Consider the following 25,267-nt stretch of genomic DNA (forward strand, 5'->3'; position numbering starts at 1 on the left):
AACTGTTCAGACTCAGTACCTGGTGTTTAACAGTTTTAAGTCAGTTTTATAGAAATTTATTGAAATTGGCTTTTGCGGTTAAAGTTTAGAGTATATGTTCAATTCTAACAATTAAAAAAACACACCACAAAACCAGCAACTTAAAACTAAGAAGGTAATGACAGAGGAGGTGGAGGAATTGCATTTTGAAAAAAGCAGTGCTGTAGGGAGACAATACAGAGCTTGTGTTGGCCAAGTCAGTGACATAATTATAGAGCAAGAAGCCAAGCTGTTTCTCACCTACCCAAAACACCTGAAAGCATCCAGTGTTCAGACAGCTACACAAATATATCTGCTTAGACTGTCAAGAGAACTTAAACCTAAACCCCTTTTGCTGCCATGCCAGGTGCCAGAATATTGGCCTTTCTGCAATACACACTCCAAGCACCCATTCTGATTCTTGCTGCCCAATAATCTTGAGATTCATTTTCCATCTGTGTGAGAGGCTGCTTCCTAAGGTTTTGAAGCTAGAGCTTTAATTTATTCCATCTAGCAGCAGGGCTGCTGCCGGCTGGCCTGGCCTAAATCTGGCCGAGGGAAAATAAGCCTTTTCAATATAGTTTGACTTATACCACCCTTTCTGCTGGTGTTAGTTCTGCTGGGTTCCCAGGTCACGTGACTGAGCTGAACTGAGTTACGAATCCAGAATAAGTCCCTCCTGCCCCCAGAACACCCGTTATTCGGGGATGACACTGGCATAGGTTCTACGCGGCAAGTTCAGCCCTGGGATGTGGGAGTTAAGTTTGCGTATCTCCGGCTGAACCAGAGATGCTCCATATCTTAAACTCACACACCCTGGTGGATCTAGGGCCGGGCTTGCACTCCAAGACACTAATGAGAAGAAACAAAACCAAAGTGCTAAGATTAACTTTAAAGTAAAAAGATTGGTAAGACGATAACAATCCTACTGGCTTTTAAAGAGCTGGGGTTTTTTGTTTTAATAATAATAATAATAATAATAATAATAATAATAATAATAATAATTTATTATTATTTTTTATTATTATTATTATTATTATTATTATTATTATTATTTATACCCCGCTCATCTGGATGAGTTTCCCCAGCCACTCTGGGCGGCTTCCAATCGAGTGTTAAAAACAATACAGTATTCAATATTAAAAACTTCCCTAAACAGGGCTGACTTCAGATGTCTTTTAAAGTTAAGATAGCTGCTTATTTCCTTCACATCTGAAGGGAGGGCATTCCACAGGGCAGGCGCCACTACCAAGAAGGCCCTCTGTCTGGTTCCCTGTAACCTCACTTCTCGCAATGAGGGAACAGCCAGAAGGCCCTCGGTGCTGGATCTCAGTGTCCGGGCTGAACGATGGGGGTGGAGATGTTCCTTCAGGTATACAGGACCGAGGCCGTTTAGGACTTTAAAGGTCAGCACCAACACTTTGAATTGTTTTTATTTTTAAAAAGAATATATGCACTGCATTTCCCACAGTGCACCTGAAGCTCCTCTCTTTAGTTGAATTCAACAGCCTTAGCACCTTACCAATATCATGTGCCCAGTAGAAATGTCCATGTTGGACTGGACTGGTTCTTCGCACCAGGATGAAGTGCTGCTTCGAGCAGAAGGACTCTGGATGGGCCCATCGCTGAACTGCGAAGATATGCTGTTAATGCGAGACGTATGCAGAGGCTCTGGGTGGTCGGAGGTTTTCACTGCCATACGCTGGCGGCACAACTCCTAGAGGAGACAGAGAGAAGGAATATCCCGGGATTAAAATCCAGACCAGACTCTAAGAAATCATCCACCAAAGCACACATTTAGTACACAGGGGTTTGTCCCTACGTGCAGGCTGGACTCCTGCTACTGCCTCTGAGCTTCATGTCCACAACAACTACATGCCAGACAGAAGGAAAGATGCAACAACAGCTTTGGTCCGTTTGCAGGATTGTTGCGCTATGTATAATGCTTGATTATCAAAGCTTATTAGGATTCGTGCAAAGCACAAGATTTCAAAATATACAGATTAGAGTCAAAACTAGTCAAAACTATGAATCCCCATGACGGGGTGAGCTCCCATTGCTCGGTCCCTGCTCCTGCCAACCTAGCAGTTCGAAAGCACGTCAAAGTGCAAGTAGATAAATAGGTACCGCTCCAGTGGGAAGGTAAACGGCGTTTCTCTGGTTTGCCAGAAGTGGCTTAGTCATGCCGGCCACATGACCCGGAAGCTGTCTGAGGATGAACACTGGCTCCCTCGGCCAGTAAAGCGAGATGAGTGCCGCAACCCCAGAGTTGTCTGCGACTGGACCTAACGGTCAGGGGTCCCTTTACCTTTACCTATGACCACTGGAACCTACCCGCTTTACTGATGTCAGTAAAACTACTTTGGAATAAATTTCTGCAGAGGCTCCTGGCTTGTGGAATGCTCTCCTCAGGGAGGTTTGGCTGGTGCCTTCATTATACACCTTTAGATGCCAGACGAAGACATTCTTCTTTAACCAGGCCTTTGGCTGATTGGCATCTGATGCCCTTTTAAATGTGTTGTTGAAGGGCAATTAATGAGTTGCTTTGCTTCTTGTTTTTATTATGTATTTTGTGTTTTTTATATTGCAGTTTTGTGTTGTGAACTGCCCTGGGATCTAAGGGTACAGGGCGGTATAATTTTTAATAATAATAATAATAATAATAATAATAATAATAATAATAATAATAATAATAAAAAATAAAAATAAATGTTAAGTGGTACCATCAGCAGAGGGTCCCCAAACACAGCAGGGCTGGCTTACAACATTTTGAAGTAATCTATAGCACCATTTAAAATGGGGTGGGGGGGTTTCCTCATAAGACCATTGGTTCGGAGTCTAAATTTACCTAACTCCACCAGGGGGACAGTTTACCATTCCAAATTGTGTAGCCAAGTTATTCAATTTCTCTGCTCCCTTTTCACTTGGCATTATGCATATATTCCAGGGTTGGAAAAACCAGATGACTTCTTTCATGCCTCCTTGAATTGCAATAGCTACATCACACTCATTGGGAGACAACTGAAAACAGGGGTGTGGGGGGCAGGTTTTCCCCAAAAATGTATAGAAAACTGGGGGGGGGGAGGGGCTGACAGATAACTTTCAAAATGTAGATTCTAGGAGTCCAGCTAATTTGCAAGGTCTGGAGTCTATGTCTGGCACTTAAAATACAGGAAACCCACTTCTAACATTTGAATGCTATATGTTAGATTCCTCTAACATATATTGCATGCTTTACAGTTTCATTTTGTAATGACATACAGTGCGTAAGTTTTTTAAGCAATTGCCTACATGTGCCACTACTATGGTACATATGCACTAGACTTGTAGCTAGATAATATTAGGGTCCATTCAGTAAGACAATTCTCTGGTAGCCTGATAAGTAGGTTGAGCAATAGCAGTCCATCAAGGTTTCCTGGAACTTTTGCTTTGGGAAATGGCAGGGGTGCAAAGACAGAAGTTGAAGGGAAAGGTCCATTTGGCCCCCACTTTCTGATAACAGAGCCCCAGCCAGAGCCCAATCGCATTTGTATGGTGGAGGGGATGCATTTGCATGAGTTTCATATCAACCCGCCCTTGTTTCTTGTGCTGCAGTCCACACAGTATCTGGATCCAAATCAGAGGTTACTTTCCATAGGCACTTGAAGGCATCTCTAAAGTAACTTTTGCCCAACTTGGTTACGGGCTACAGTCATACCTTGGCAGTCGAACAGAATGCATTCCGGAAGTCCGTTCGCCTTCCAAAATGTTCGGAAACCAAAGCACGGCTTCTGATTGGCTGCAGGAGCTTCCTGCAGCCAACCGGAAATCCTGTTGGACATTTGGCTTCCAAAAGAATGTTAAAAAACCGGAACACTCACTTCCGAGTTTCAATCATTTGGGAACCAATTTGTTCAGGAGCCAAGGCGTTTGAGATCCAAGGCACAACTGTATTATGTAAAACTGGCACCAATGTGGTATTCTAGATGGTTCTGCTTATCTGTATAGAAATAAAACTTTCTAGCATCAATTATTATTTGCTGCTTTCTTGGAATGGGAAACAACTGAGTAAAAAGTAAATGTAAGATGAATTTTCAAAGGTGAATCATTATGTGATTTAACATTAATTACTGCAAATAATACTTTTACATATATTGCATACAGGATCAATGAATAATCCGACAGAGGATGCAAGCCACTTCCTGTGCACTCTCTCTTCACGTAAAAGCAGCATTTGTTTAGGCTTCCATCTGTTCTTAGTATTCATATCCTGACCAGGGCTATACTCTACAACTGGTTTCCCTTGTTCAGACCAGTGGCGTAGCGTGGGTTGTCAGCACCCGAGGCAAGGCAAGTAATTTGCGCCCCCTAACCCATGGATTTGCGCCCCCTAACCCGTGGATTTGCGCCCCCTAACCCTAACCCCCAGATGTTGCGCCCGGTGCGGCCGGCCCCCCCTGCACCCCCACGCTACGCCACTGGTTCAGACTGCTGGCATTAAGGTGGGGCAAGGGAAGCAATAAGAACAAGTTAACAACCAGAAATTAATAGCTCCTATTTATACAAAAGTAATATGGCTGAAGATGACATAACAGTTATGCAATCTCTGTTTTTCTACAAATGTATTTTTTAAGAAATACAAAATAACTTTTGCTCTTAGGGCAGCAGCAGGAAAGGATGCTCCCCCCCCCCCCAGTTGAAAGATAACAGATATGGAAAAAGTAATGAACCAATAATTTATATTAGAACAATTGAATTCCTTACTGAGAGTTTCAAAAACTATTCTTATAGTAGCTTCTGAGTCAACTGAAATTGCTTTGCATACCCAAGGAAAGCAGAAATGGTTATCTGAGCTACACAATGGGAAGTGCAGCCAAGGTGTACAAAGGGTACATCAGAAAATGGGCGAGACTGATGCTCAATGTTAGTCATGCTCAAAGTAGATTCCTTGAAATAGATGGACTTCAGTGAGCATCACCCAAAATGACACTCTGTTTTTAAAGTAATAGAATGTTCTTTCTTCTTCCCACCCTTTCTTTATCAACACAACTGCTTCTAATATCAGAAGGAACAAGAAAATAAAAATTCCTTGGGGCAGGGACAATTCTTTACTTGCTTCCTTCTAGCCCAGGCATGGCCAAACTTCGCCCTCCAGCTGCTTTGGGACTACAATTCCCATCATCCCTGGCCACTGGTTAGCTAGGGAGTTGTAGTCCCCAAACAGCTGGAGAGCCAAGTTTGGCCATGCCTGTTCTAGCCCAACCGGTCCTGGCTTTTCTTCTGCCGCAGAAAAACGGGAGACTTGAATGGCAACAGCTGAAAGGAACATCTTGTTCTGTGGGAGGTGGCAAAAACAAGCAAAGAGGGAAACCTCTTGGGTGGGTAAAGGATGCAGTGAACAAGGCCTGTGTGAAACCATCTCTTGAGCCAACACAAGCAGGTTAGCACCCAACCATATACAATTCTGGGCACCACACAGTAGAGGGTAGTACTAATATCTCCAACTTTGTACCCCTATGTTTCAAATTCACAAAGGGTCTTTAGAGGAGAATTCTTAGAATACATTCTGGAAACACCTTGTTGTGCATACTGGAAACTCCTAGAAGATGGGTAGGCAAACTAAGGACCGGGGGCCGGATCCGGCTCAATCGCCTTCTAAATCCAGCCCACAGACGGTCCGGGAATCTGCGGGTTTTTACATGAGTATCATGTGTCCTTTTATTTAAAAGGCATCTCTGGTGTATTTGTGGGGCATAGCAATTTGTTCATTATTATTTTTCCAAAATATAGTCCGGCACCCCACAAAGGTCTGAGGGACAGTGGACCAGCCCCCCTGCGTAAAAAGTTTGCTGACCCCTGTCCTGGAAGCATGTTTTGCTTGCAATGACCACGTGAAATGTCATTAAAACTGTAGGTTTGTTCTGTGGTGGTTTGGACAAGATCTCACAGTGCAGTGACACCTGCCCAGGTGAAACAGACCGCCCAGTGAAGTTGGGCACTGACACAGTGCATACTTTATCAGATGCTACAGACCGTGGGATTTTACTCTGAGTATATTCCCGACTGTTTCTACCATAGCAGTGTGCAACAATAAACTCCCTCAGATAAAACAGTTATGAGAAAAATATCAAATACCCCTTGCAAGTAAAGTCATCCATCTGAGAAAATGTTTAGAAATCAGATTCTCCATTAGCACTGATTTAGTCTATGGGCTGCAGACGATTGCAATAAATGTTGATTGTTCAGTGGAGCTGACACTCAGCCAATATTTAGTACTGTAGTCAGACCAGTAAAGCTATGTTCTGTCTGTGATACTAAATCTGACAAAGCAGCAAACTCAAGGGTTGCCCCTTGGCTTTAACCATCGTCCTCCAGACTGCATTCTGGTTCCATCCCAGAACAACGTGATTCTAGACTAGCTCCACCTCAGCTTTTGGCTCAAGCAGAGGTCAAGGGTTTTGGTAATCTTATTTGCCACCAGTGAACCATCCCCATTATTATGACTTCCATTTCAAAAAAAGGAATCAGAGAAACCATATACCACAACAATAGTGGACTAAAACCCTGTCACTGAGCAATGGTGATGCAGTTCTTTGTTTGCTTACCGCCTTGACGTTATTTCTAAGCACTTGCCAGTGTGGACCCACTTCAAACTTCCCCCAAACCACCAGTATCAGTTCCGCTAATTTAGTCCTCTGTTGCTCCCACCGACCCACCCCAAAAAAACAAGAACAAAAAATCTGTCCTGAAGTGAAATTAGTAGGGTAGACTGAAGGCCTACTTTTGGTCCAGCCTTTTATATCTGAGTAGTCAAAAGACCCAACATGTTTTATTCTTTTCTCAAATGAAGTTACAAGTGCAAGTCCTCTTCAGATTTGCTAGGTGTACATGGCAATACATAACAACGGCACAGAAAAGCTACAAACCTCTATTGCCTGTGTCACCAGGTTTACTACCCATATCCTTGGACTATCCATCCACCCTAATCACAAAATTATGCTCTCAGAAACTGCTCACAAAACTATGAGCAACAACTGAATATTTGTTTCCCTGCCTAATGGGCCGTAGTTTGGTCAACACTGCCTGCGTAGTTGAACATTCCAGCTTTAACTAACTGAAAACACTACTAATGGCTTCCCAGCTCAAGAAGCATTCTTTCCCACAAAAAATTCCCTAAAACACATAGAGCAGCAGGAGCCTGTATGAAAGAAAAACACCCTTCCAACTCGTATGTACAACTGCATTGCAAGCTTTCTTTGTACATTTGATTTGTGAGTGTTTTATTGTGATTTTTACATATTGCTAGTAGATACATTGTGGTTTTAAGTGATGTTGAGCTATCTTGAGGTTTAACAAATGTGTTCTGGAAAAGCAGGATACAGTGGTATCTCTGGTTACGTACCAATTCGTTCCGGAGGTCTGTTCTTAACTTGAAACTGTTCTTAACCTGAAGCACAACTTTAGCTAATGGGGCCTCCCACTGTCTCTGTGCCACCGCCACACTATTTCTGTTCTCGTCCTGAGGTAAAGTTCTTAACCCGAGGTATTATTTCTGGGTTAGCGGAGTCTGTAACCTGAAGCGTATGTAACCCGAGATACCACTGTACTCATTTGGAACTTAAACTCCCATTATTTACAGCATAAATATGGGGAAATGATAACATGGCCTTTTTAGGTATCCTCCAATGGATTGTTAGACCATAAACATTTATTTTAAAAGCTAACTTGATGCTTATGAAATTGTTTCATGTTACATGGGAATTGCTTGCCAATGGAGACACTACTTCCTTCTCATTTCATTTCATCACACTTACTATCAAACATTTGTGCAATGTATTTACCATGTATGATAGAAAAAAACTTATTGCTATGTGGCAGAAACTACCCAAATCAAACTAAAACATTTGGAAATAGTGTTATGGTAGTTTGCAGAGAGCCTTTATGTGTGTGATGTTTTTTAAAACAAAGAGACAAAGTGGTGATCCTAAGTGGAACATTTATAAAAGCATATATCAAACTCTCTCCCCAACACAAAAACAAACTTTTTTTTAAAAAAATAGAACCAGTTCTAAATAATTCCCAGTTTTTCAACGAACTGATGACTTGGCAGAGAGGCAAGAGATGCTGGAACGGGTTTTTGAAGAAGAGCAAGTCAGTTTATGCAAGGCTAAAACTAAAATCAGGCTTTGTTTCCAGATTATTTTGTATTTTGTTATTTAAATATTCAAAAAAACTGGGATGTTAAAGACCCCACTTTTATTAAAAATATAGCAAGGTGAGTACTTCCTGCAAGCTCCTCCTTTTTCTTTGATGGGTGCAATTGGACAGGGAGACAGCAGTAGTTATTCTCAGATTAACAGGAAGTTAAACTGGAGCATTGCACATGAGATTTTCTGTCAGAAGGGGTTGAATGGTTCTGGGCAATGCTATTGAAAGCAACACCTTCTAAAATATTCTTCCCTTTTCAAAGTAGCGCTGAGGTTTCCCTTAAGCCACCAGAGAAAAGTTGGATTAGTGAAAGTCCCTTTAATCTTAAAGAGAGAATGGGAACATGTTCTGCACATTGCTGCCCAGGTGCTCCTACATTTGAGCTCCTGTGGCCAATTCTTATGCACAGTCTAAGCCTTCTGCATTTGTGACCTATGTCAGGCAAACACTGCAAACACAAACACACTCACACATCCTCAGAAAGTGAATCTCATCATTTAAGGAAGCGAAGGTTTCCTGTTTCAATGTGCAGACTGCATAACACCACAAGCGCCATCTCTTTCTGGGTGTCCCTGCTCTGTGACAGCAATGTGCTTTTGCTGCCACATGCTTTCGCAGCAGATGACAGCCATCAAGCTGTCACAAAAGTGTGGAGAAAATGAGACAAAAAAGGGGAGATACACACACACACACACACGAATCGGTAGCACACAACCGGGCAAGGTTTAACTGTGTAGCACCCAGAAAAATTCATTAGAACTACCTGGTCTCCCATGAAATATTGATCATGTGCACATGTAAAGGAGAGGATGGTTTTATAGGCAGGTAAAACTAGTTCTCCCTCCCCCCACCTTAATTAACTTTCCATCACAGAAACCCATTGGCCTGATTCATAAACCAGTTAAACTGCAACACTTAAGTTCAGCTGCATTGGTTTAAATGGGATTAATTTATTTGGTATCCAAGCACTCTGGTTTAACTGGTCAGAAATTCTTTAAGGAAGCTTTGAAGTTCCCCCATATGTTATTAAACCATACATCCCATAAACCCTGATCACCGGCCGACCTCTGGGGCTCAAGACTAGGAAGGGCTGCTGTCACCCCCATGTTCACTGAGTCACACACCCCTACTTAACTTAACTCTTATTTGGACGGCAGGGGTGCAAAAGCACTGCATTTCTGACATGTAATCCTTAAACACACAACATAAACGCCACCTTGGCACAAGCAAGAAGGAAACATTTTACCAGGATTGGTGATTTTGTGGGAATCACATGGCAATATTCTCAACATGCAGGACATAATTTTCCTCAAGATGAGCAGATGAAACACTGACATTCTTTTACAGACCAGGGCAACCCCACTTTTCATACCAAGTGGGCCATTGTCATTGGTTATTAAATAGGGTCTCTTGAGGGTGGGCATAACCCACTGGGAAACTCACTTGTGTAAAAGAGCTTCTCAGTGAACGCCATTCATTTTCATGGCATGTTCCATTCATTTCAACAATGTTTGCACAGGGCAAGTGCTTGATGATCGCTCCAACCCTAAACCCCACTAATAAACTTGTGCCATTCTTATCCCATCCTTCCTCCAAGGGGGATGGTGTACCTCTAAAAATAAAAGGGCTTCCCAACAACCCTGTGAGGTAAGTTAGGCTGAAACCAGAGAGAGACTTCCCTGGAGCTTCATGAATGATTAAAGATTTAAACCTGGGTCATCCAATCCTAATCCAGCACTCAGATTATCACTATGTCACACTGGGACCACTGGCTCACTAACCCTGCTCCATACTGAGATTCCAAAAAGAGGAAAGAAAAAACAAAACAAAACAGGCCAGCTAAACCAAACGCTCCAAGATCGCTATGTGAAAAACTGTTGGCAATGCATTTAAGATACGTGTAACCAAACTACGCCTAAGAAACACAAATCCTGGAATTTTCAAAACACAATTCCTACAGCACCACACTCTGTAATGAGTTTATGTACAGAAGAATGAACAAGGGATACACAAGTTTGTACTACGTACATCTTACTATAACAGGGAGTTGCAATTCCCTGCACTTTTTACTTGGCAACGCTGAACTGAAAGAAGATGAAGGTCTTGGGTGCAATATATGCCACCTTCCATCTACAAACTGGTCTAATCCACCAAACTCCTTTTTTATAAACTAGACAGTGGGGTTTGTTTGTTTTTTCACTTTGAAAACAGTTCCAGGTGAGGCCAGCTCACAGTATGCAGTACAAGAGAGTGCTCAAACACTCCATATTGAACCAAGTGTCTGAGGCCAAGGGAGATCCTGGGGTCCCTATTGTATGCACAGAAACTTATACCACTGATATACAAAAAAACACAATCCTATCCCTCATTTTCCTTTCAGTTTGCAGGATATATGGTAGTTCCATGGTCAATAAGGAAGGCTGGGGTTTGCATCTACCAAAGGAACCCAATGTCACATTGGAAGAAAAGGAATATACAGCACCTACAGCAAAGACAGCTCAGTTTTCATGTAGGATTGTACCAGAGCTACTATGGAGCTCAGCCACCACTATGAGCTCAGCCAAAGAACCTAGTTTTAATATATACTATCACTAGGGGGCAGCATGACAACATCTTCTTGCCTATGATTCCCACCACCCACTTATACAGCTTAACATTTACATTTTGAGCACTGCATTTAATTCAAATTCCCTCCAGATCTGCAGTGGATAGTTCTGCTTTGGTGGATAGTTCTGCTAGATGCAATTATTTCAAACTCCCACCTTCCATGCATGCCCCTAAATTACCGAGAAGGATCCAGCTTTAATTGTAACGCGGTTGCTTGCCATCCTAAAGCAAAATGTTTTGTCCATCTAGTGGTGGTTTTTTTATTTAATGTGTATAATTTTTTGTGTGAAATGGCAGCCACTTACAATCAGTCCTTTGATGAGCAGCCACTTACAATCAATTCAGGAACTAAATAAGAGAGTGAGCAGGCAGACAAGTGTTCTGAGGGGAAGAAGGGAAAGGCAAAAGTACCTCTGGATAGAAACCACCTTTATAAATCTATTTCAATGCTTCTCACCTCAGGTTAATCTAAGATCAGCCTCAAATAAAATTCCCAACCAAAAGAAGCAGCTAAACAGAAAAGCTTTCTTATGCTGCAGGTAGTTGCTAAGGTCGCTTGACTTTCTCCAAGTTACTTTCATAGATTTAAGCATACCCATTTTGAGTATTCTCACTCTACTCTGAAGAGAGGGGAAAAACAGTCACTACTTATAGGAAAGCCCAAAAAGGTTACGATGGCTATTACTAACCACCAGAAATTTCTCACATATTTTCAGATTCATCCCACTCTAGCTCCTCATCATAAGAGCCACACAAAAGCCACAGAATTTCCAGATATTATATTTCACAAGTACACACCCAACATCCACATCTATCTCCAACCATGCATACAATGCTCCACATGAGTAGCATTACACCGTATGTTTCAGAAAAAAATATATTTCTCCTCCCCCTCCCTATTTCTCTCTCCCTCCCCTCCCCCATTTCCGCCTTCTAGAAAAATCCGGAAGCAAAAATCCTTACTACGTTTCCGCCCTTTTTTGTGGAGAAACATCAAGAGGAGACTTTGTTATACAGTAATCATATTGTCTCTGATACGGTAACATTATAATTTTTCCCCACACGGGGCTTCCTTTATAGGAACACCGACCTCAAAATGACATTGTGAAGTCTAGGCAAAAGCTTTATTATTGCGTACACAAAGTGTGAATCTGGGCAGTAGTCGCAGATCAAAGACTTGATTGTCCTGTTTTCCAAGTGATCAGTTTATAAAATTAAGAGGTGCCAGAACTTAAGCCTATCCTCTCTGCCAAAGACCTTTCACCCAGCTCCCAGATATTGGTTTGTGTGGAGGGGAGAGGTGATCAGTGGCTAGGTAGAAAAGCATTGTTGGGCGTCATCAAAAGTGCTCAGTTATTGCTACTTCATAAGCTGCAAGGCTGGATCTTAGCAAAAAGATCTCTTTCAAAAAGAGCTTCCAGGTGCTAAATATTGTATACAGCCAATTCAAATTGCTCATTATTATTATTATTATTTTACACAGCCCAATGATCACAATAACTCTGGAAACTTTATTCCTATATTGCTAACATTGGGTTGAAAAACAGGAAAGACAAAGCAACTGTCTAAATCAAGAGATAATCTTCTGGACTGCCACATTTAATTGGAATTTTGTCTGAGTGGTCCTGGGATTCAAAAACAATAAAGGGAAAAAAGTGGGGGGAAAGGTCATCACAGCAGTATAATTCCCAGGGATGGACATGAACCACAATATGTCAATTCAGTGCTTCCAAAAAAATGTCCACTTCAGTCCAAAGCATTTCAGAAACTGCCGGATTCAGATCAAGATTTAATTTTCAGTAACCTTTCCTGAGTGGGTGCAGCCTGCCAAATTGGAGGGAAACAGGTCCATGGTGTGTGTTTTGTCTGGCCAAGGCACTTTTAAATTTTGATTTTTATTTTTTAAAAAATAGTCTACAGCTCTACCCCCTTCCCTACATTTTTGACAGAATTGGATGGAATTTTCAGGCATGGTAGCCTCTTCTAAAATAATGGAGCCTGCCAAATTTCAGAAGGATAGCTACAGTGTGTTTCTTGCAAGGGCAGCTTTTAAAGTATTGTAGCGGTTAATAAACGGATTCACTTAATCTTCCTTATTGTTTTCTGGGCAGTTTATATTAAAATATCATATAGCAGAGAGGGGCCCCTGTGTAAGAAACCAGCCAAATTTCAGAAAAGATGCTGCAGTTTTTAATGCTAGGTGCCTTTGAAGTTCATTTTTGTGGAGGAATAGTGAAAGGGATTAACTTTCCCTCACTGTTGTCTTGTGGGCAATGGTTTAAGTGGAATACATGGTAGAGGTGCCCCTAGGTATATAATAGCATGAACATTTTCAGAATGATAAATGCAGGGGCTAGGCAGCTAAGAACAAAGAAGAAAAAAGCAGTTTGAGGTTTGTGTTCTCAACCGGCACCAAAAATCCCAGAAACTAAACTGCAAAGCTGATTTGACAGGAGTGGATGGGGGGGGGGGGTGGCATGTGGTACGGTGGCAGACAAATGTCCAACATTTTCCAAGCAACTACCACTAGCAGAACAAGAGGACAGAACCAGAGAAAGGTGCTACCCTACTTCACCATCTTTCGCCCCAAACACTGTGATTTGAGAGCCCTGATATTTTTTTTAATTTAAAATTGATATTTATTGAGAATTTAAAATTACAGAGAAAAAAAGAAAAAGAAAAGAAAGGGGGAAAAAGAAATTAAACAATACAAGTCAATAAAAAGAAAAAAGAGAACAAAACACACAATACATCAAAATCAAAAACAAAAGCAAACAGAAAATTAAAAACAAATCCAATATTCCCAAATCTTTACCTTTCGTTATCTTGTTTCATCGACCTCCTCACACCTCCCTTTTTTGTATTCTAGTTATTAATTATCTCAGCAAATCCTTTCCATCTTTCACTATGTTCTGTCATTAAATTGTCTTAATTTATTTTAACCTTATCTTACCATAAAAAGCCCTAAAAGTTAAAACTTGTTTGTACATAACTCCTTATAGCATTCCTACTAAAGCCAAGTAGTTTCATTCCAACATTTTTTCTAACACTCATTAATTTTACAATATTTCTCTAGATGATTTTTTTAACTTTCTTCCAATCTTCATCCACCGTCTCTTCTTCCTGGTCTTGGGTTCTATCAGTCCTTTCTATCCATTCCATTTAGTCCCTCAACCTGGTGATCTTCTATCCGAGGCTCTTAACTCTTTTCCATGTCCCTTCTGCAGATCTTCTTCATATTTATACCTGCACTTTACTTTGTCTTCTGCTGATCTTGTTCTTAATTTCCTTCCTTTATCGCTGAGGAGTAGATCTCGGGGAGACTCCAACCTAACAATGTCTTTATCCCTTCTCGACAGGTCAGCCCATTCTCCATAGTCAGCACTAAAATCCAAAAGGTATTTCAAGGCATGTTTCAAAGTCCCTCCAAAGTTAAAGGCCCCGACAACTCCAGACTCCCCCTGGCACAGAACCAGATCCCAGAAGCCAGACCAGCCCTGCATAGGAGGATCTATCCAATTTCCCATCTCCAATCCAAACGAGACTCCATCTCTCCAAATCTGACTTTCTCCAGGTTCGGTCATCAAAAACAACAGCTTATGTTCCTGTAAGGCCGCGGCTCTCTCCACTTGTATTACTTGAGGTTCAACAGCAACCTCCTCCTTTGTCTTCTGCACAACTTGCCCTGTCAAAGCAGATTCCTGGGTCGGTTCCTGAGAGGTTTCTATATAGGTATTCACTGTTTGTCCAAAATTATTAACTGCAACAGTCATCAAATCCATCTTCTCATGTAGCTGTTCCAATAAAGCGATTGTCTTGCAAAAAGCAATCACTAAGGCTTCTTCTGGGCACATTCTTGTTCAAGGTCAATGTCTGGTTCTCATGATCTTTAATCTCTACAGCTGGAGAATTCCCCAGATTGACTCCAACAACAGTTTCAAAAGCTCCCTCTAGGGGAAACAATTTCTATTTGTATCTGTCCTTTTAAAAGCAGATCCAGCAACAAAATTACTTTCGTTTTTCAAATATTTTGTTCCTTTTAAATGCAAAAGGAAACATTGGAATCAATATGTTTCTCTTTTTTAACTATCTGTCAACAAACGTTTTATTCACACTCAATGAACTTTCCCAAAACGTCTGTCTTCCTAGCAACCCGTTCCCAGGTTCAAGGCAGTGGAAATTTATCTTTCTTTACTCTCTCTCCTGCAGGCTTGAACAATCTAAATTTTTCCCCCTCTTCTCCTGCTTCCAAGGGGGGTTTAGTAGTTTTAGCCGATGGAGATTTAAGCCTTTACAAAAGACTTTCCAGACTTTAGCTTGCAATGTCTTTGCTTCAATCTATTTACAAAAGCGGAAGGCGGACTTCCTGTTTAGAACCTTCCCGCTTCGGTGCCAAATTAAGATGTTTCATAGTCCAATTTTCCGTTCTACTCACGGGTAGTTGTTTAAAGTCCAATTGTCCACAGGAAAAAGTCAGCGCTCTCCAGCAACAGCAATGCGGCTTCACTCCATGAAAAGAGCAGTCGATTCGAAGCACCGCACCGCTCACCCCACGTTGCTCCGGATCCCTGAAACGGGGTTTCCCTGTGAGTAGGGGAGGCGCAAAAGGTGCCTGCCGAATCCGTCCACAGGCTTCTCCTGCCTGTGGTTTTTGATGGGTCTCCGCCTCGCCGTGGCGGTCCAGACCCTAATTTCCACGAAGCGGATTCCTCCCGATCAGAGGAAATCCGCCATTGCCGGAGGCGCTAACCCAGAAGTCCCTAATTTGAGAGCCCTGATAAAACCATTCCCTCTCATCAGAAGCTAGACCTATCAGTCACAAAGCAGATGTCCACCCTCTCCCCACCGTAGCACATTTTCCCATTATGACAAGCTTAGAGCATTTTGATTTTTGTGGATACACTGCCTGCAATGTTGTTTTTCTGATGTCTGAATCTCCAAAGTGCCCTGAAAGTCCCTGTTTAGGTCTGGGTCACTTTGCCACTTCAGCTTATACAAAGCCCAAATCTGTCTGAAGCAGCCTTCTTCAGTTGGGGGTGCATCTGAAATCTCCTGCACACTATTAAGATTTTCTATTTTGACGAGCCTATCATAAAGGAAGCAGAGGGCCTCAAAAATGAGGGAACTGGTTAAAAGAAAGTTGCAGGGAACGTCAAAAGGGCCACACCTCTTCAGAAAGTATGGGGCTTAAACCACAGTAACAGAAGCCCAGTGAGAATGTATTCTGCAGATCAGGAAAAGTATTAGTAAAGTACAACAGGACACCAGCATCAATGAAGCTTTTAGAGGAAATAAGGCCCCCTTCAGAATTTGGAAGGTGTTGCCCAAATGAGGAGAACAAAAAGGAACACAAATATTGGGAAGCAGATGATAAAAGAGATACCAGGAAAAAAGAATTTGAGGAATATATTGCTGAAAGGAATGGAATATTCTCTAAGTATGTCAAAAGCAGAAAAATCTGCTAGAATTAAACCAGTGGATGACAAGGTAGCCAAACATTTGCTAAAGGGACAAAGGGAGACTTCAGAGAAACTAAGTTCTTAGTGTCAGTTACGACTGCAGATCATGCAGGTAAAATACCAGTGTCTAAACTGACAAGAGAAGTTCTAAGTCATATTGACAAATTATGAATTAACAAAATTACTAGATATGGTTGGTATCCACTTGAGGGTTCTTAAAGCACTCAAATATGCAATTCCTGATCTTCTAATTGTTGTTGTTTAGTTGTTTAGTCATGTCCGATTCTTCGTGACTCCATGGACCAGAGCACACCAGGCACTCCTGTCTTCCACTGCCTCCCGCAGTTTGGTCAAACTCATGCTGGTAGCTTCGAGAACACTACCCAACCATCTCATCCTCTGTCGTATCTTCTAATACACATATGTATTTTTTTCTATTAGATGAGTTTCAGTACTTGAGAACCGGAACGTGACCAAGGCAACACCCTTTTTTGAAGAGGAATCCACAGGCAAGTCAATTCCTGTTCTGGGCAAGTCAGTAGAAGGAGTAATGGAAGATAAAATGATCAAGCATATAGAAAATATCTGCAAGGGCTTGTCCTGCCTTGTTAAACCTTTGTGAGATAGGAGTGATCCAGTAAAAACATGGTATACCTGGACTTTCAAAAAAGCCTTTTGACAAAGACCCCCTGCAAGAATTTGCTGAGCAAATTTAGGAGACACAGGGTAAGAGACCAGGTTTTCAGTGGTGCAGTCACTGGTTAAAGACCAGGAAGAAGAGAGTAAAAATAAATTCTTACTTAATTTATTATTAATAATAAATTATTACTTAAATCAACAATTTAGGGATGTGTCTGCTGCCAGACCCCACAGAAAAGGAGGCAGGGCTGAGTGCAAGGCAAGTCAGAAGTTCAGTACTATGGACAGCTCCAAGTGAGCAATGAAGGTTGAAAACAGACTGAGCCCTCCTAAACTCTTGATCTCAGGCTCTGCCACCTTGCAGCTAACCTTAGAATGTCAACCCTCTGGCCTGAAGACCTGTTCCCTAGCCTCCAATCTGGTGTGTCCCCTGTGCTGCTGGACTGGTGTGGCCTTGGGTGAGGCATCTGGTTCCACAGGGGAGGATGCCCCAGAGGGTCAAGATTCTGGCCCTACAGAAACAGGAGGCTCACATTCCTCAGCCTTCGTGGTTTCCTGTTCTCCAGCAGCAAACTCAGAGCTCTACAGCTGGCCTGGCTCCTTAGATGGAAAGTCTGCAGATTCTTAACTCAAGAGTCAACTACTGCCACTAGACTGGGATGCAGAAAGTGCAGTCCCCCATAAAAATCAGTATTAATTCCCGTGCTTTTAAAACTTCTTTACAAATCACCCAGAGCTATTAGTGAGCAGTGAGGTGCCAACATTTGCAGGCGACACCAAATGGTTCAAAATAAAAAAGGATGGTGAAGCACTTCAAACATTTGGAGAGTGGACATTGAAATGCCCAAAGGGATTCAATGTTAACAAAAGTGATGCACATTGCAGCAAGAAACCTGAACTCCACATCTATGTTGATGGAGTCTGAGCTGGTAGCAAGTGCCCAGGAAAAGGGTCTTGGAGTGGTGGTTAAAATGTCAACATTGTGTGTTGCCACGGTGACATGTTACGGATCACCAGGAAAAGGACTGAAAACAAGATTGCCATTATGTAAATCTATGGTGCAACTGCACTTGGAATGCCACACCTCAAAAGCTATATTGTAGAGATGGAACAGGGCGGTGAAGATGATCAGGGGGCTGAAGCAACTAGAAGGGTTATAATGCTTGAGGCTCTTCACTTCAGAAAAAACAGTGAGTAGAGGGAACAGATTATGCATGCTGCAGAGAAAGTGTATAGGGATAAGTCCCCTCTCCCCACCTCTCATAATACTAGAATCCAGGTCATTCAGTGAAACTGAAGAGTGGGAGATTCAGAACAGATAAGCTTCACACGAGGCATAGTTAGACTATGGAGTTTCCTACTATTGATGATGGCCACCAACTTAAAAAGCAATTAGATAAACTTATGGGAGGTAAGGTTGTTAATGGCATTTTTAAAATGATGGCTGTAATACTTCCTCCAGGATCAGAAACTGCCTGTCTCAAGTACCGGCTGCCTGGAGAAAAATGAGCAAGTTCATAGATCCTGTTTGTGGCCTTCCTGTAGTCATCATTGTGGATTATTATAAGCCTTTGTTCTGGCTCAGCAAGGCTCTTCTTCAGCCCTTCTATCTTTATGGTTTTGTTCACAGTTCCCAATGAAAGAGCAGGGCTTCCTGGAAGCTGAACACTGAAGGTGGTGGAGCTGTAACCTCTTCCAAAGCTTCGTCTGGTTTTGGAGAGCACCTAGGTTGAGCCAAGTGGACTGTCCAACCATCTTGCTTGAAGAGAACTCCCCACATTGACTTCCTAAACCATCCTCACAGGTATTTCATTTCCACCCACTAAAATTGTGCAGTTGGTTAGAGCATGGTGCTGATAACGCCAAGGTTGTGGGTCTAATCCCTGTCTGGGCCAGCTACACATTCCTGCACTGCAGGGGGCTGGACTAGATGATCCTCAGGGTCCCTTCCAACTCTGTAATTCTATGAGCTGATGAATGCCCTGTTCGTGTGTGTGTGTGTGTCCATTTAAGACAGCAGAAAAGGAAACCTAAATGTAGCTACTGTAAGAAAAAGAGATGTTCCAATTTTAAAAAACAGAAAAGGATTACACAGTATTCAATTTCCTGACATGCTATTTTGGATATAAGTTATAGTTCCATTCCAATGTATCACAAAGGGTTTCCAATTGTCCACGAGTGTGGATTTCTATCTTGCCAGAGTCTCTTGGAGTAATGCCACACACTTTAAACCCATTCATCTGCTGTCAGTAAATCTCATGTCTTGAAATCATTATCCATGCCACAATAATACAGTTGTTATCAAAGATTAATGTTCCTTTGTAATAAATTGTTCAAATAGTTCCAATGACAAAGGTTCAGGTCTTAAAGTATTTGTTCTCCTATTACATCTTTCATAATTAAAAAAACCTTTTCATAAATCTGTTATATATTTGCACAATCACCAGGTAAGTCTGAGAGCTACATTTTGTTTTACATCTCCAACAGTATGAGTTGCTAAACCCTTGGGGGCAAGTGACGGGTATGCAATACCAGACCACATATATATCTTATACTCATTATCTTTAGATTACACATCCAACTGTTATTTTGCAGCCTGTCCAATTTATCTATGATGAAACTTTTCCTCTTCTCCACTTTGCTTCCTACCCACAATTGTGAGGTAGTAAGAATAGAAGAATCTTATACATTTATGTTAATAAACTTTTCTGTGGTGTTTCATTTAAAAACATAATTTTAAGGTTGTTGCTCTCCTGGAATTAAGTTTATTTTTTATACTTCACTCTTTACAAGCAACTATTGCAAGAAAAGAATTACCATTTGTCTGTTTCTGAGTTTAATTCTATATGTGCTGTTATTGTGCACTTTTCAGTTAAATCTCTTATCCTGTATATCTGAGTTTAAAATTAAAGTCAGTTCTAGCACGGTTAGAAAAGAGCTGAAAAGATTACGAGATAGTTAGGGTCAAACACCTGGAAAAACTGATCTGTATACCTTATGACTCTGCACAACTGGCTTTGCATATATATATGAATGAGTGGGGCAGAAAAATATTAACATTGATGGGGAATCACCAGCACCCTAATGAGCACACTTTTAATTTTATTATCTGTAGAAAACAGGTTTGTAGGTTTTCATAATACTTCAAAAACAAACAAAACCTGTTTGGGACAACAAATATGTACATAACCACAGGCAATAGCAGCTCTTTATCATAGCATCTTCATGTCTCTAGGGGGGATGGCTGGCCATCAGTCTGCAACCTAACTCTAACATCAATAAGCTGTCAAAAGAAATCTAGAGAGATTCTGAACCAGAATAGGATTTCGGTTCCATTGCAAGCATTGTAGCGGACCAGATGATCATTAACAGAGAAAACCTTAGGCCCCCTTCTGCACAAAATTTGGAGCTGATGTGGTATACAGAAACCATTATCAAGCAACCCTATGAATACAGTTTTTGGCAGTAGCAGGATGTCAAACTAGAAAGCCATCTCCTCCTCTCTCCAAATAAAAACAGGCCATCTAACAGATAATCCAACAGACTAACAGGAAGTCTTGTCCTTCCTCATTGCTGTTCTGCATAATATGTACAAAAAATAGTTTGCAAGGCAGGGAATAAAAGAAACTTTCCAGGTTGCAAGTGAAATGATCAAGCTTTTCTAACTCAGGAGCTCTTTAGGTAGTGAAGAGAGGTAAGAACTTGCTCCAAAAAGACATGAAGATAAGGCTGTCAATGATAAGACTAATCATGATGGCAACACCTTAGCTCAAGTATCAGAGACAAGAGAGTTCTACTGCCCTCAGGTTTTTCTTGTGGCTTCTCATCTGGTTGGGGACCATGGAAAACAGAAATGCAAACTAGAGAAGTATTTGGTCTGATCCAGTTGGGCTCTTCTTAAGTTCTTATCAGCTTATTTAAAAAAGAGCCTGCTCTACGACCTCCCTGCTATATTTTATTTTGCTTTTAATTTTAAGAGCTTTTGCATCAGTACACCAAAAACTTTACTCCTCTTTCAAAGTATGAAATATCATGGAGATTTACAGTCAGTGCTCTTTTCTCCATAAAACTAAAGGTGAACATCAACCAAAGGATTGTATCTAAATGCAAGCCATGTTCAGAGTAGATCCATTGATATTACTGGGCATTTATCACGTTGAGATATATATAGTGGCATAGAAATGAAATGAATAATGATGACGATGACATGACTAACATAGCTCCATTAATTTCAATGGATCTGCTCATAGTAGAACTTGGTTGTACACAACCCCAAATTTCACAAAACTACACCCTAAACCATACCTCCATCACATAGCAATCAACTGCTCTACCATCACTGAGAATGGAAAGTTCCCTGTAAAGAAGTCTTGTGGCTGTAGTCCTCACTGTGGTGGAGACCTGTTGGCAACTGGGGTCCTATTTAAACTATCCCTAGACTAATCAGTTCCCATGCTCAGTTCCAAGCACCGATTTTGACCTATAAAGCCTCGCATGGCTTAGGACCCCAATACCTCCAAAACCACTGCTCACCACATGAACCAGCCTGGATTCTGCATCTTAAGAGGCCCTTCTCCAAGTGCCTCATCCAAAGAAGGTAGAGAGGGTGACCACATGAGAACAGGCTTTTTCATGTGGTGGTTCCCCATCTGATAAATGCTTTCCCCAGGGAAGCATACCTGGAGCCATCACTGTGTGTTTTTAGGCACCAGGCTAAGACAATTTTATTTCCCCATGCTGTTGGTAGTGAAGTTCCCCACTGCTGGGAAGGGGCGGGGGAAAGGTCGTGTCCTCCTTACTGCATTGCTGGATGAGCATTTTAGGAATTTTGCATTGTACATAGTTTTAAATTTGCCAACAAAGGTCCATATAGTTAAAATATATTTAAAGCTATGGTTTTCCCAGTAGTGATGTATGGAAGTGAGAGCTGGACCATAAAGAAGGCTGATCAGCAAAGAATTGATGCTTTTGAATTATGGTGCTCTTGAGAGTCCCATGGACTGCAAGAAGATCAAACCTATCCATTCTTAAGGAAATCAGCCCTGAGTGCTCACTGGAATGACAGACCCTGAAGCTGAGGCTCCAATACTGTAGCCACCTCATGAGAAGATTCTCTGGAAAAGACCCTGATGTTGGGAAAGATGGAGGGCACAAGGAGAAGGGGACGACAGAGGATGAGATGGTTGGATAGTGTTCTCGAAGCTACCAGAATGAGTTTGACCAAACTGCGGGAGGCAGTGGAAGACAGGAGTGCCTGGCATGCTCTGGTCCATGGGGTCACAAAGAGTTGGACACGACTAAACGACAATATTACAGTAATTTGTTTTGTTGGTTTCTATTTTATTTTGTTAAAAGTACTTTCCTTGTATGAAGGGGTTAAAAAATGCAATGAATAATAAAATAAAATAATAATAATAATAATAACAACAACAACAACAACAACAATAATAATATTGCACTCCTTTCCAATGTCACTTCCCTCACTGCATGCCTGAGGTTGCTTCTGAGTCATCTCAGCTAGTACACACTTCGTTTGCTCAATCAAGGAAAGCAGGTGCTGCCATTAAGCAAACTTCTGCCTACCTTTGGGGTTTTTTTCTTTTCTTTTCCCCACATCGCTATGGTGAGTTTATACAAATGTGCACGCACACAAACTCCCCTTCATTAATATTTATTTAGAAAGTTTATAAGCCATTTGCACTCTCTTTCTCTCTCTTTTTGCGTGTGCAAAGCTTAGAAAGCCAGCTAGACAACAGGCATGGAACAGGGATGCCTACACTGAAATTGTGGAAGTCAAGTGGCCTTGCAAAGGATATTCCGTTTGTTTAGTAAATAAAGATGGGACCATGTCTCTTCTGACAAGAGCAAAATGAGATAGATGATAGAAGATAGATAGATGATAGCTAGATAGATTAAAAAGCTTACATTTATTATACCAATGAGGCATTGTTCTTCCATCACAAACAAGTATTAAATCACAGGGTGAACTCTGTTAGGACGTGTCCTGCCATTAGATGTACAATCTAGATCAGGGGTCAGCAAACTTTTTCAGCAGGGGGCCAGTCCTCAGACCTTGTGGGGGGCCAGACTATATTTTTTGGGGGGAGAAATAAGTGAATTCCTATGCCCCACAAATAACCCAGAGGTGCATTTTAAATAAAAGGACACATTCTACTCATGTAAAAACACACTGATTCCTGAACCATCTGCGGGCTGGATTTAGTAGGCGATTGGGCCAGATCCGGCCCCCGGGCCTTTGTTGGCTACCCATGATCTAGATGAAGTACTAGTTTGCTTAGGGTTTCAGAAAACTAGCTCAAGTGCAAAAGACATGGGGAACCCAGGGCCACAGTAAGGCCTAAAGTAGAAGGGAAGTACTGAAACTATTACAAGTCTTCCAAGACAATGCACAAGCTGCTCCCTTGCTTTTCTACAGTCACGTCAGCCACACATGGAGCAGATGCAGAAATGGCAGCAGATCAGGCACTAAACAGGATGCCCAAACAGGTAAGAGTAGGAACTGAAAACAGGAGCTGTTGTCTCTCCTGAGAACAACACAATCTTAAGACTAGCAAATCTAGGTGGAAAGCATTTTCACAGACCTGTTTTAGGAATTTCCATTTAAATAATGGAATTTGCTATAATGCTCAGTTCCAGGCTTTACCATCTGAAGAATGAACTTATATTTGCTATACAGTATATAAAAGCTAAGGCTGAAATGCCCATTGCTCCATAAGGCAAGCCTTGTAAGCCAAGTGTCAAATATATGCCAGATATATTCTCATTTGTCTCAAGACAAGTTAGAGATGCTAGCAAGAAATAAGCAAGCACAGAAAACCCAATCTATTTATGAGCCTGGTGATGTAATTTATAGCAAAAATAAATTTCTATCTGCAAATATACTGGTATTCTATTTGAACCAGCATTTTGTCTGAAAAGAACCCATTTCTTTTTTCTTTTAAAAAAAATTGTTGTTGTGCAACGTTGCTGAAGCCATTGTACTTGTGTCTGAATAATGACAACTGCAAAAGCAGTCATATTCAGCTTCTGAATATGAAATACACAAGTAAAGTCTTCTTGGCCGCTGGAGACTGCATTATACTGGAACAAGCCTGGCATGTTTTAGTATAACACTTGTACATGATGTAAAATAGAATAGGTACTCGGAGGGCTGTAAATTTTTGAAATGAATGTTCATACTATTTTATTTGCTTTTTAACATTTCATTCCACAGAAGCACAGAGCATCTCGAACTAACAGTACTCCCTTCCTTTCTTCCTTGATTTGCTGGGACGTGTAAAACGGTGAACTGTGGCAGCAGATGGTATTGGTCACTTATAACTCCTGCCTCCCAGGGTCTACATACCCAATCTCAAAATGAATCCTAAGAAGAGCGCTGGTCCACTTAGTCTAACATCCTCTTCTCAGTGCTAGTCAGCAAGATGCTTCTGGAAAACTGATAAGCAAAAGTTGAAGGCAGCACCACGTTTCTCCTAAGTATTTGGTACTCAAAGACATACCAGCCCTGAACATGGAGCTTCAATTAAGCCACCATTTCATAAATTAATTTTATAAAAATTAATTTGCCACCCTTTGATAGATTTACCAAAGTGGTAAACCAAATAAAATAAATGCATAATAAAATAAATACACAAAACATGAAAAGTACTCTGTCTGATGTCTCAAAGACATCAAAATGGGCACCAAGCCAGATAGCTTAGTTGGTAGAGCATGAGACTTTTAACATCATGGTCATGGGTTCGAGCCCCAGGTTGGGCAAAAAGATTCTTCCCCTGCAGGGAGTTGTACTAGATGACCCTTGTGGTCACTTCTGTCTCATTCTATAATGAAAACCAGGGTCTCTGGGAAGAGTGCTCCAAAGGTGGGGCACCACCACTGAAAAAGCTCTTTCCTGGTAAACTACCAGCAGTACCTCTGATGGTAAGGGAAGGCAGAGAAGAGTCTCTGATGACGGCACACGCAGGGAGACCAACAACCCGTCAGGTATTCTGTCCCCAAGCTGTGTTGGGTTTCAAATGCCACTTTTAACTGGACCAACAGCCAGTGTAGCTGGTGAAGAACTGGTGTAAGATGATCATAACATTCAGTTCCCATTAACAGTCCAATTGCAGCTTCTGAACCAACTTCACATGCAGATCCAGCACATTACAGAGGTGACATAAAAGCTGCCAATAGACCTATCACTCCTGAAGTGGTCTAATCCTTAAAAACAAAACACAACAAGACTGGGTAGCAGTCAATTCCATAAATGATGGTGGCACCCCTGCTCCCCCTCACAAACCACTACTGTATACATGTCGGAATCTACTGCCAATCAAATTCTACTACTCAAGGAG

At 41.5% G+C, this 25,267-nt stretch overlaps 1 protein-coding gene across 1 annotated transcript in view; it reads right to left on the reverse strand.

Moving 5' to 3' along the window:
- Positions 1-25,267, reverse strand: part of PTPRN2 (protein tyrosine phosphatase receptor type N2) — a 614,238-nt gene that overhangs the window by 82,379 nt on the left and 506,592 nt on the right. The window contains exon 14 of the mRNA XM_083466687.1: positions 1,541-1,735. Coding sequence (XP_083322813.1) covers positions 1,541-1,735 — 195 coding nt within the window. The remainder of the gene's footprint in view (positions 1-1,540; positions 1,736-25,267) is intronic.

Source organism: Podarcis liolepis (genome assembly GCF_965112155.1).
Source record: "Podarcis liolepis genome assembly, chromosome: 12".
NCBI lineage: Eukaryota > Metazoa > Chordata > Lepidosauria > Squamata > Lacertidae > Podarcis > Podarcis liolepis.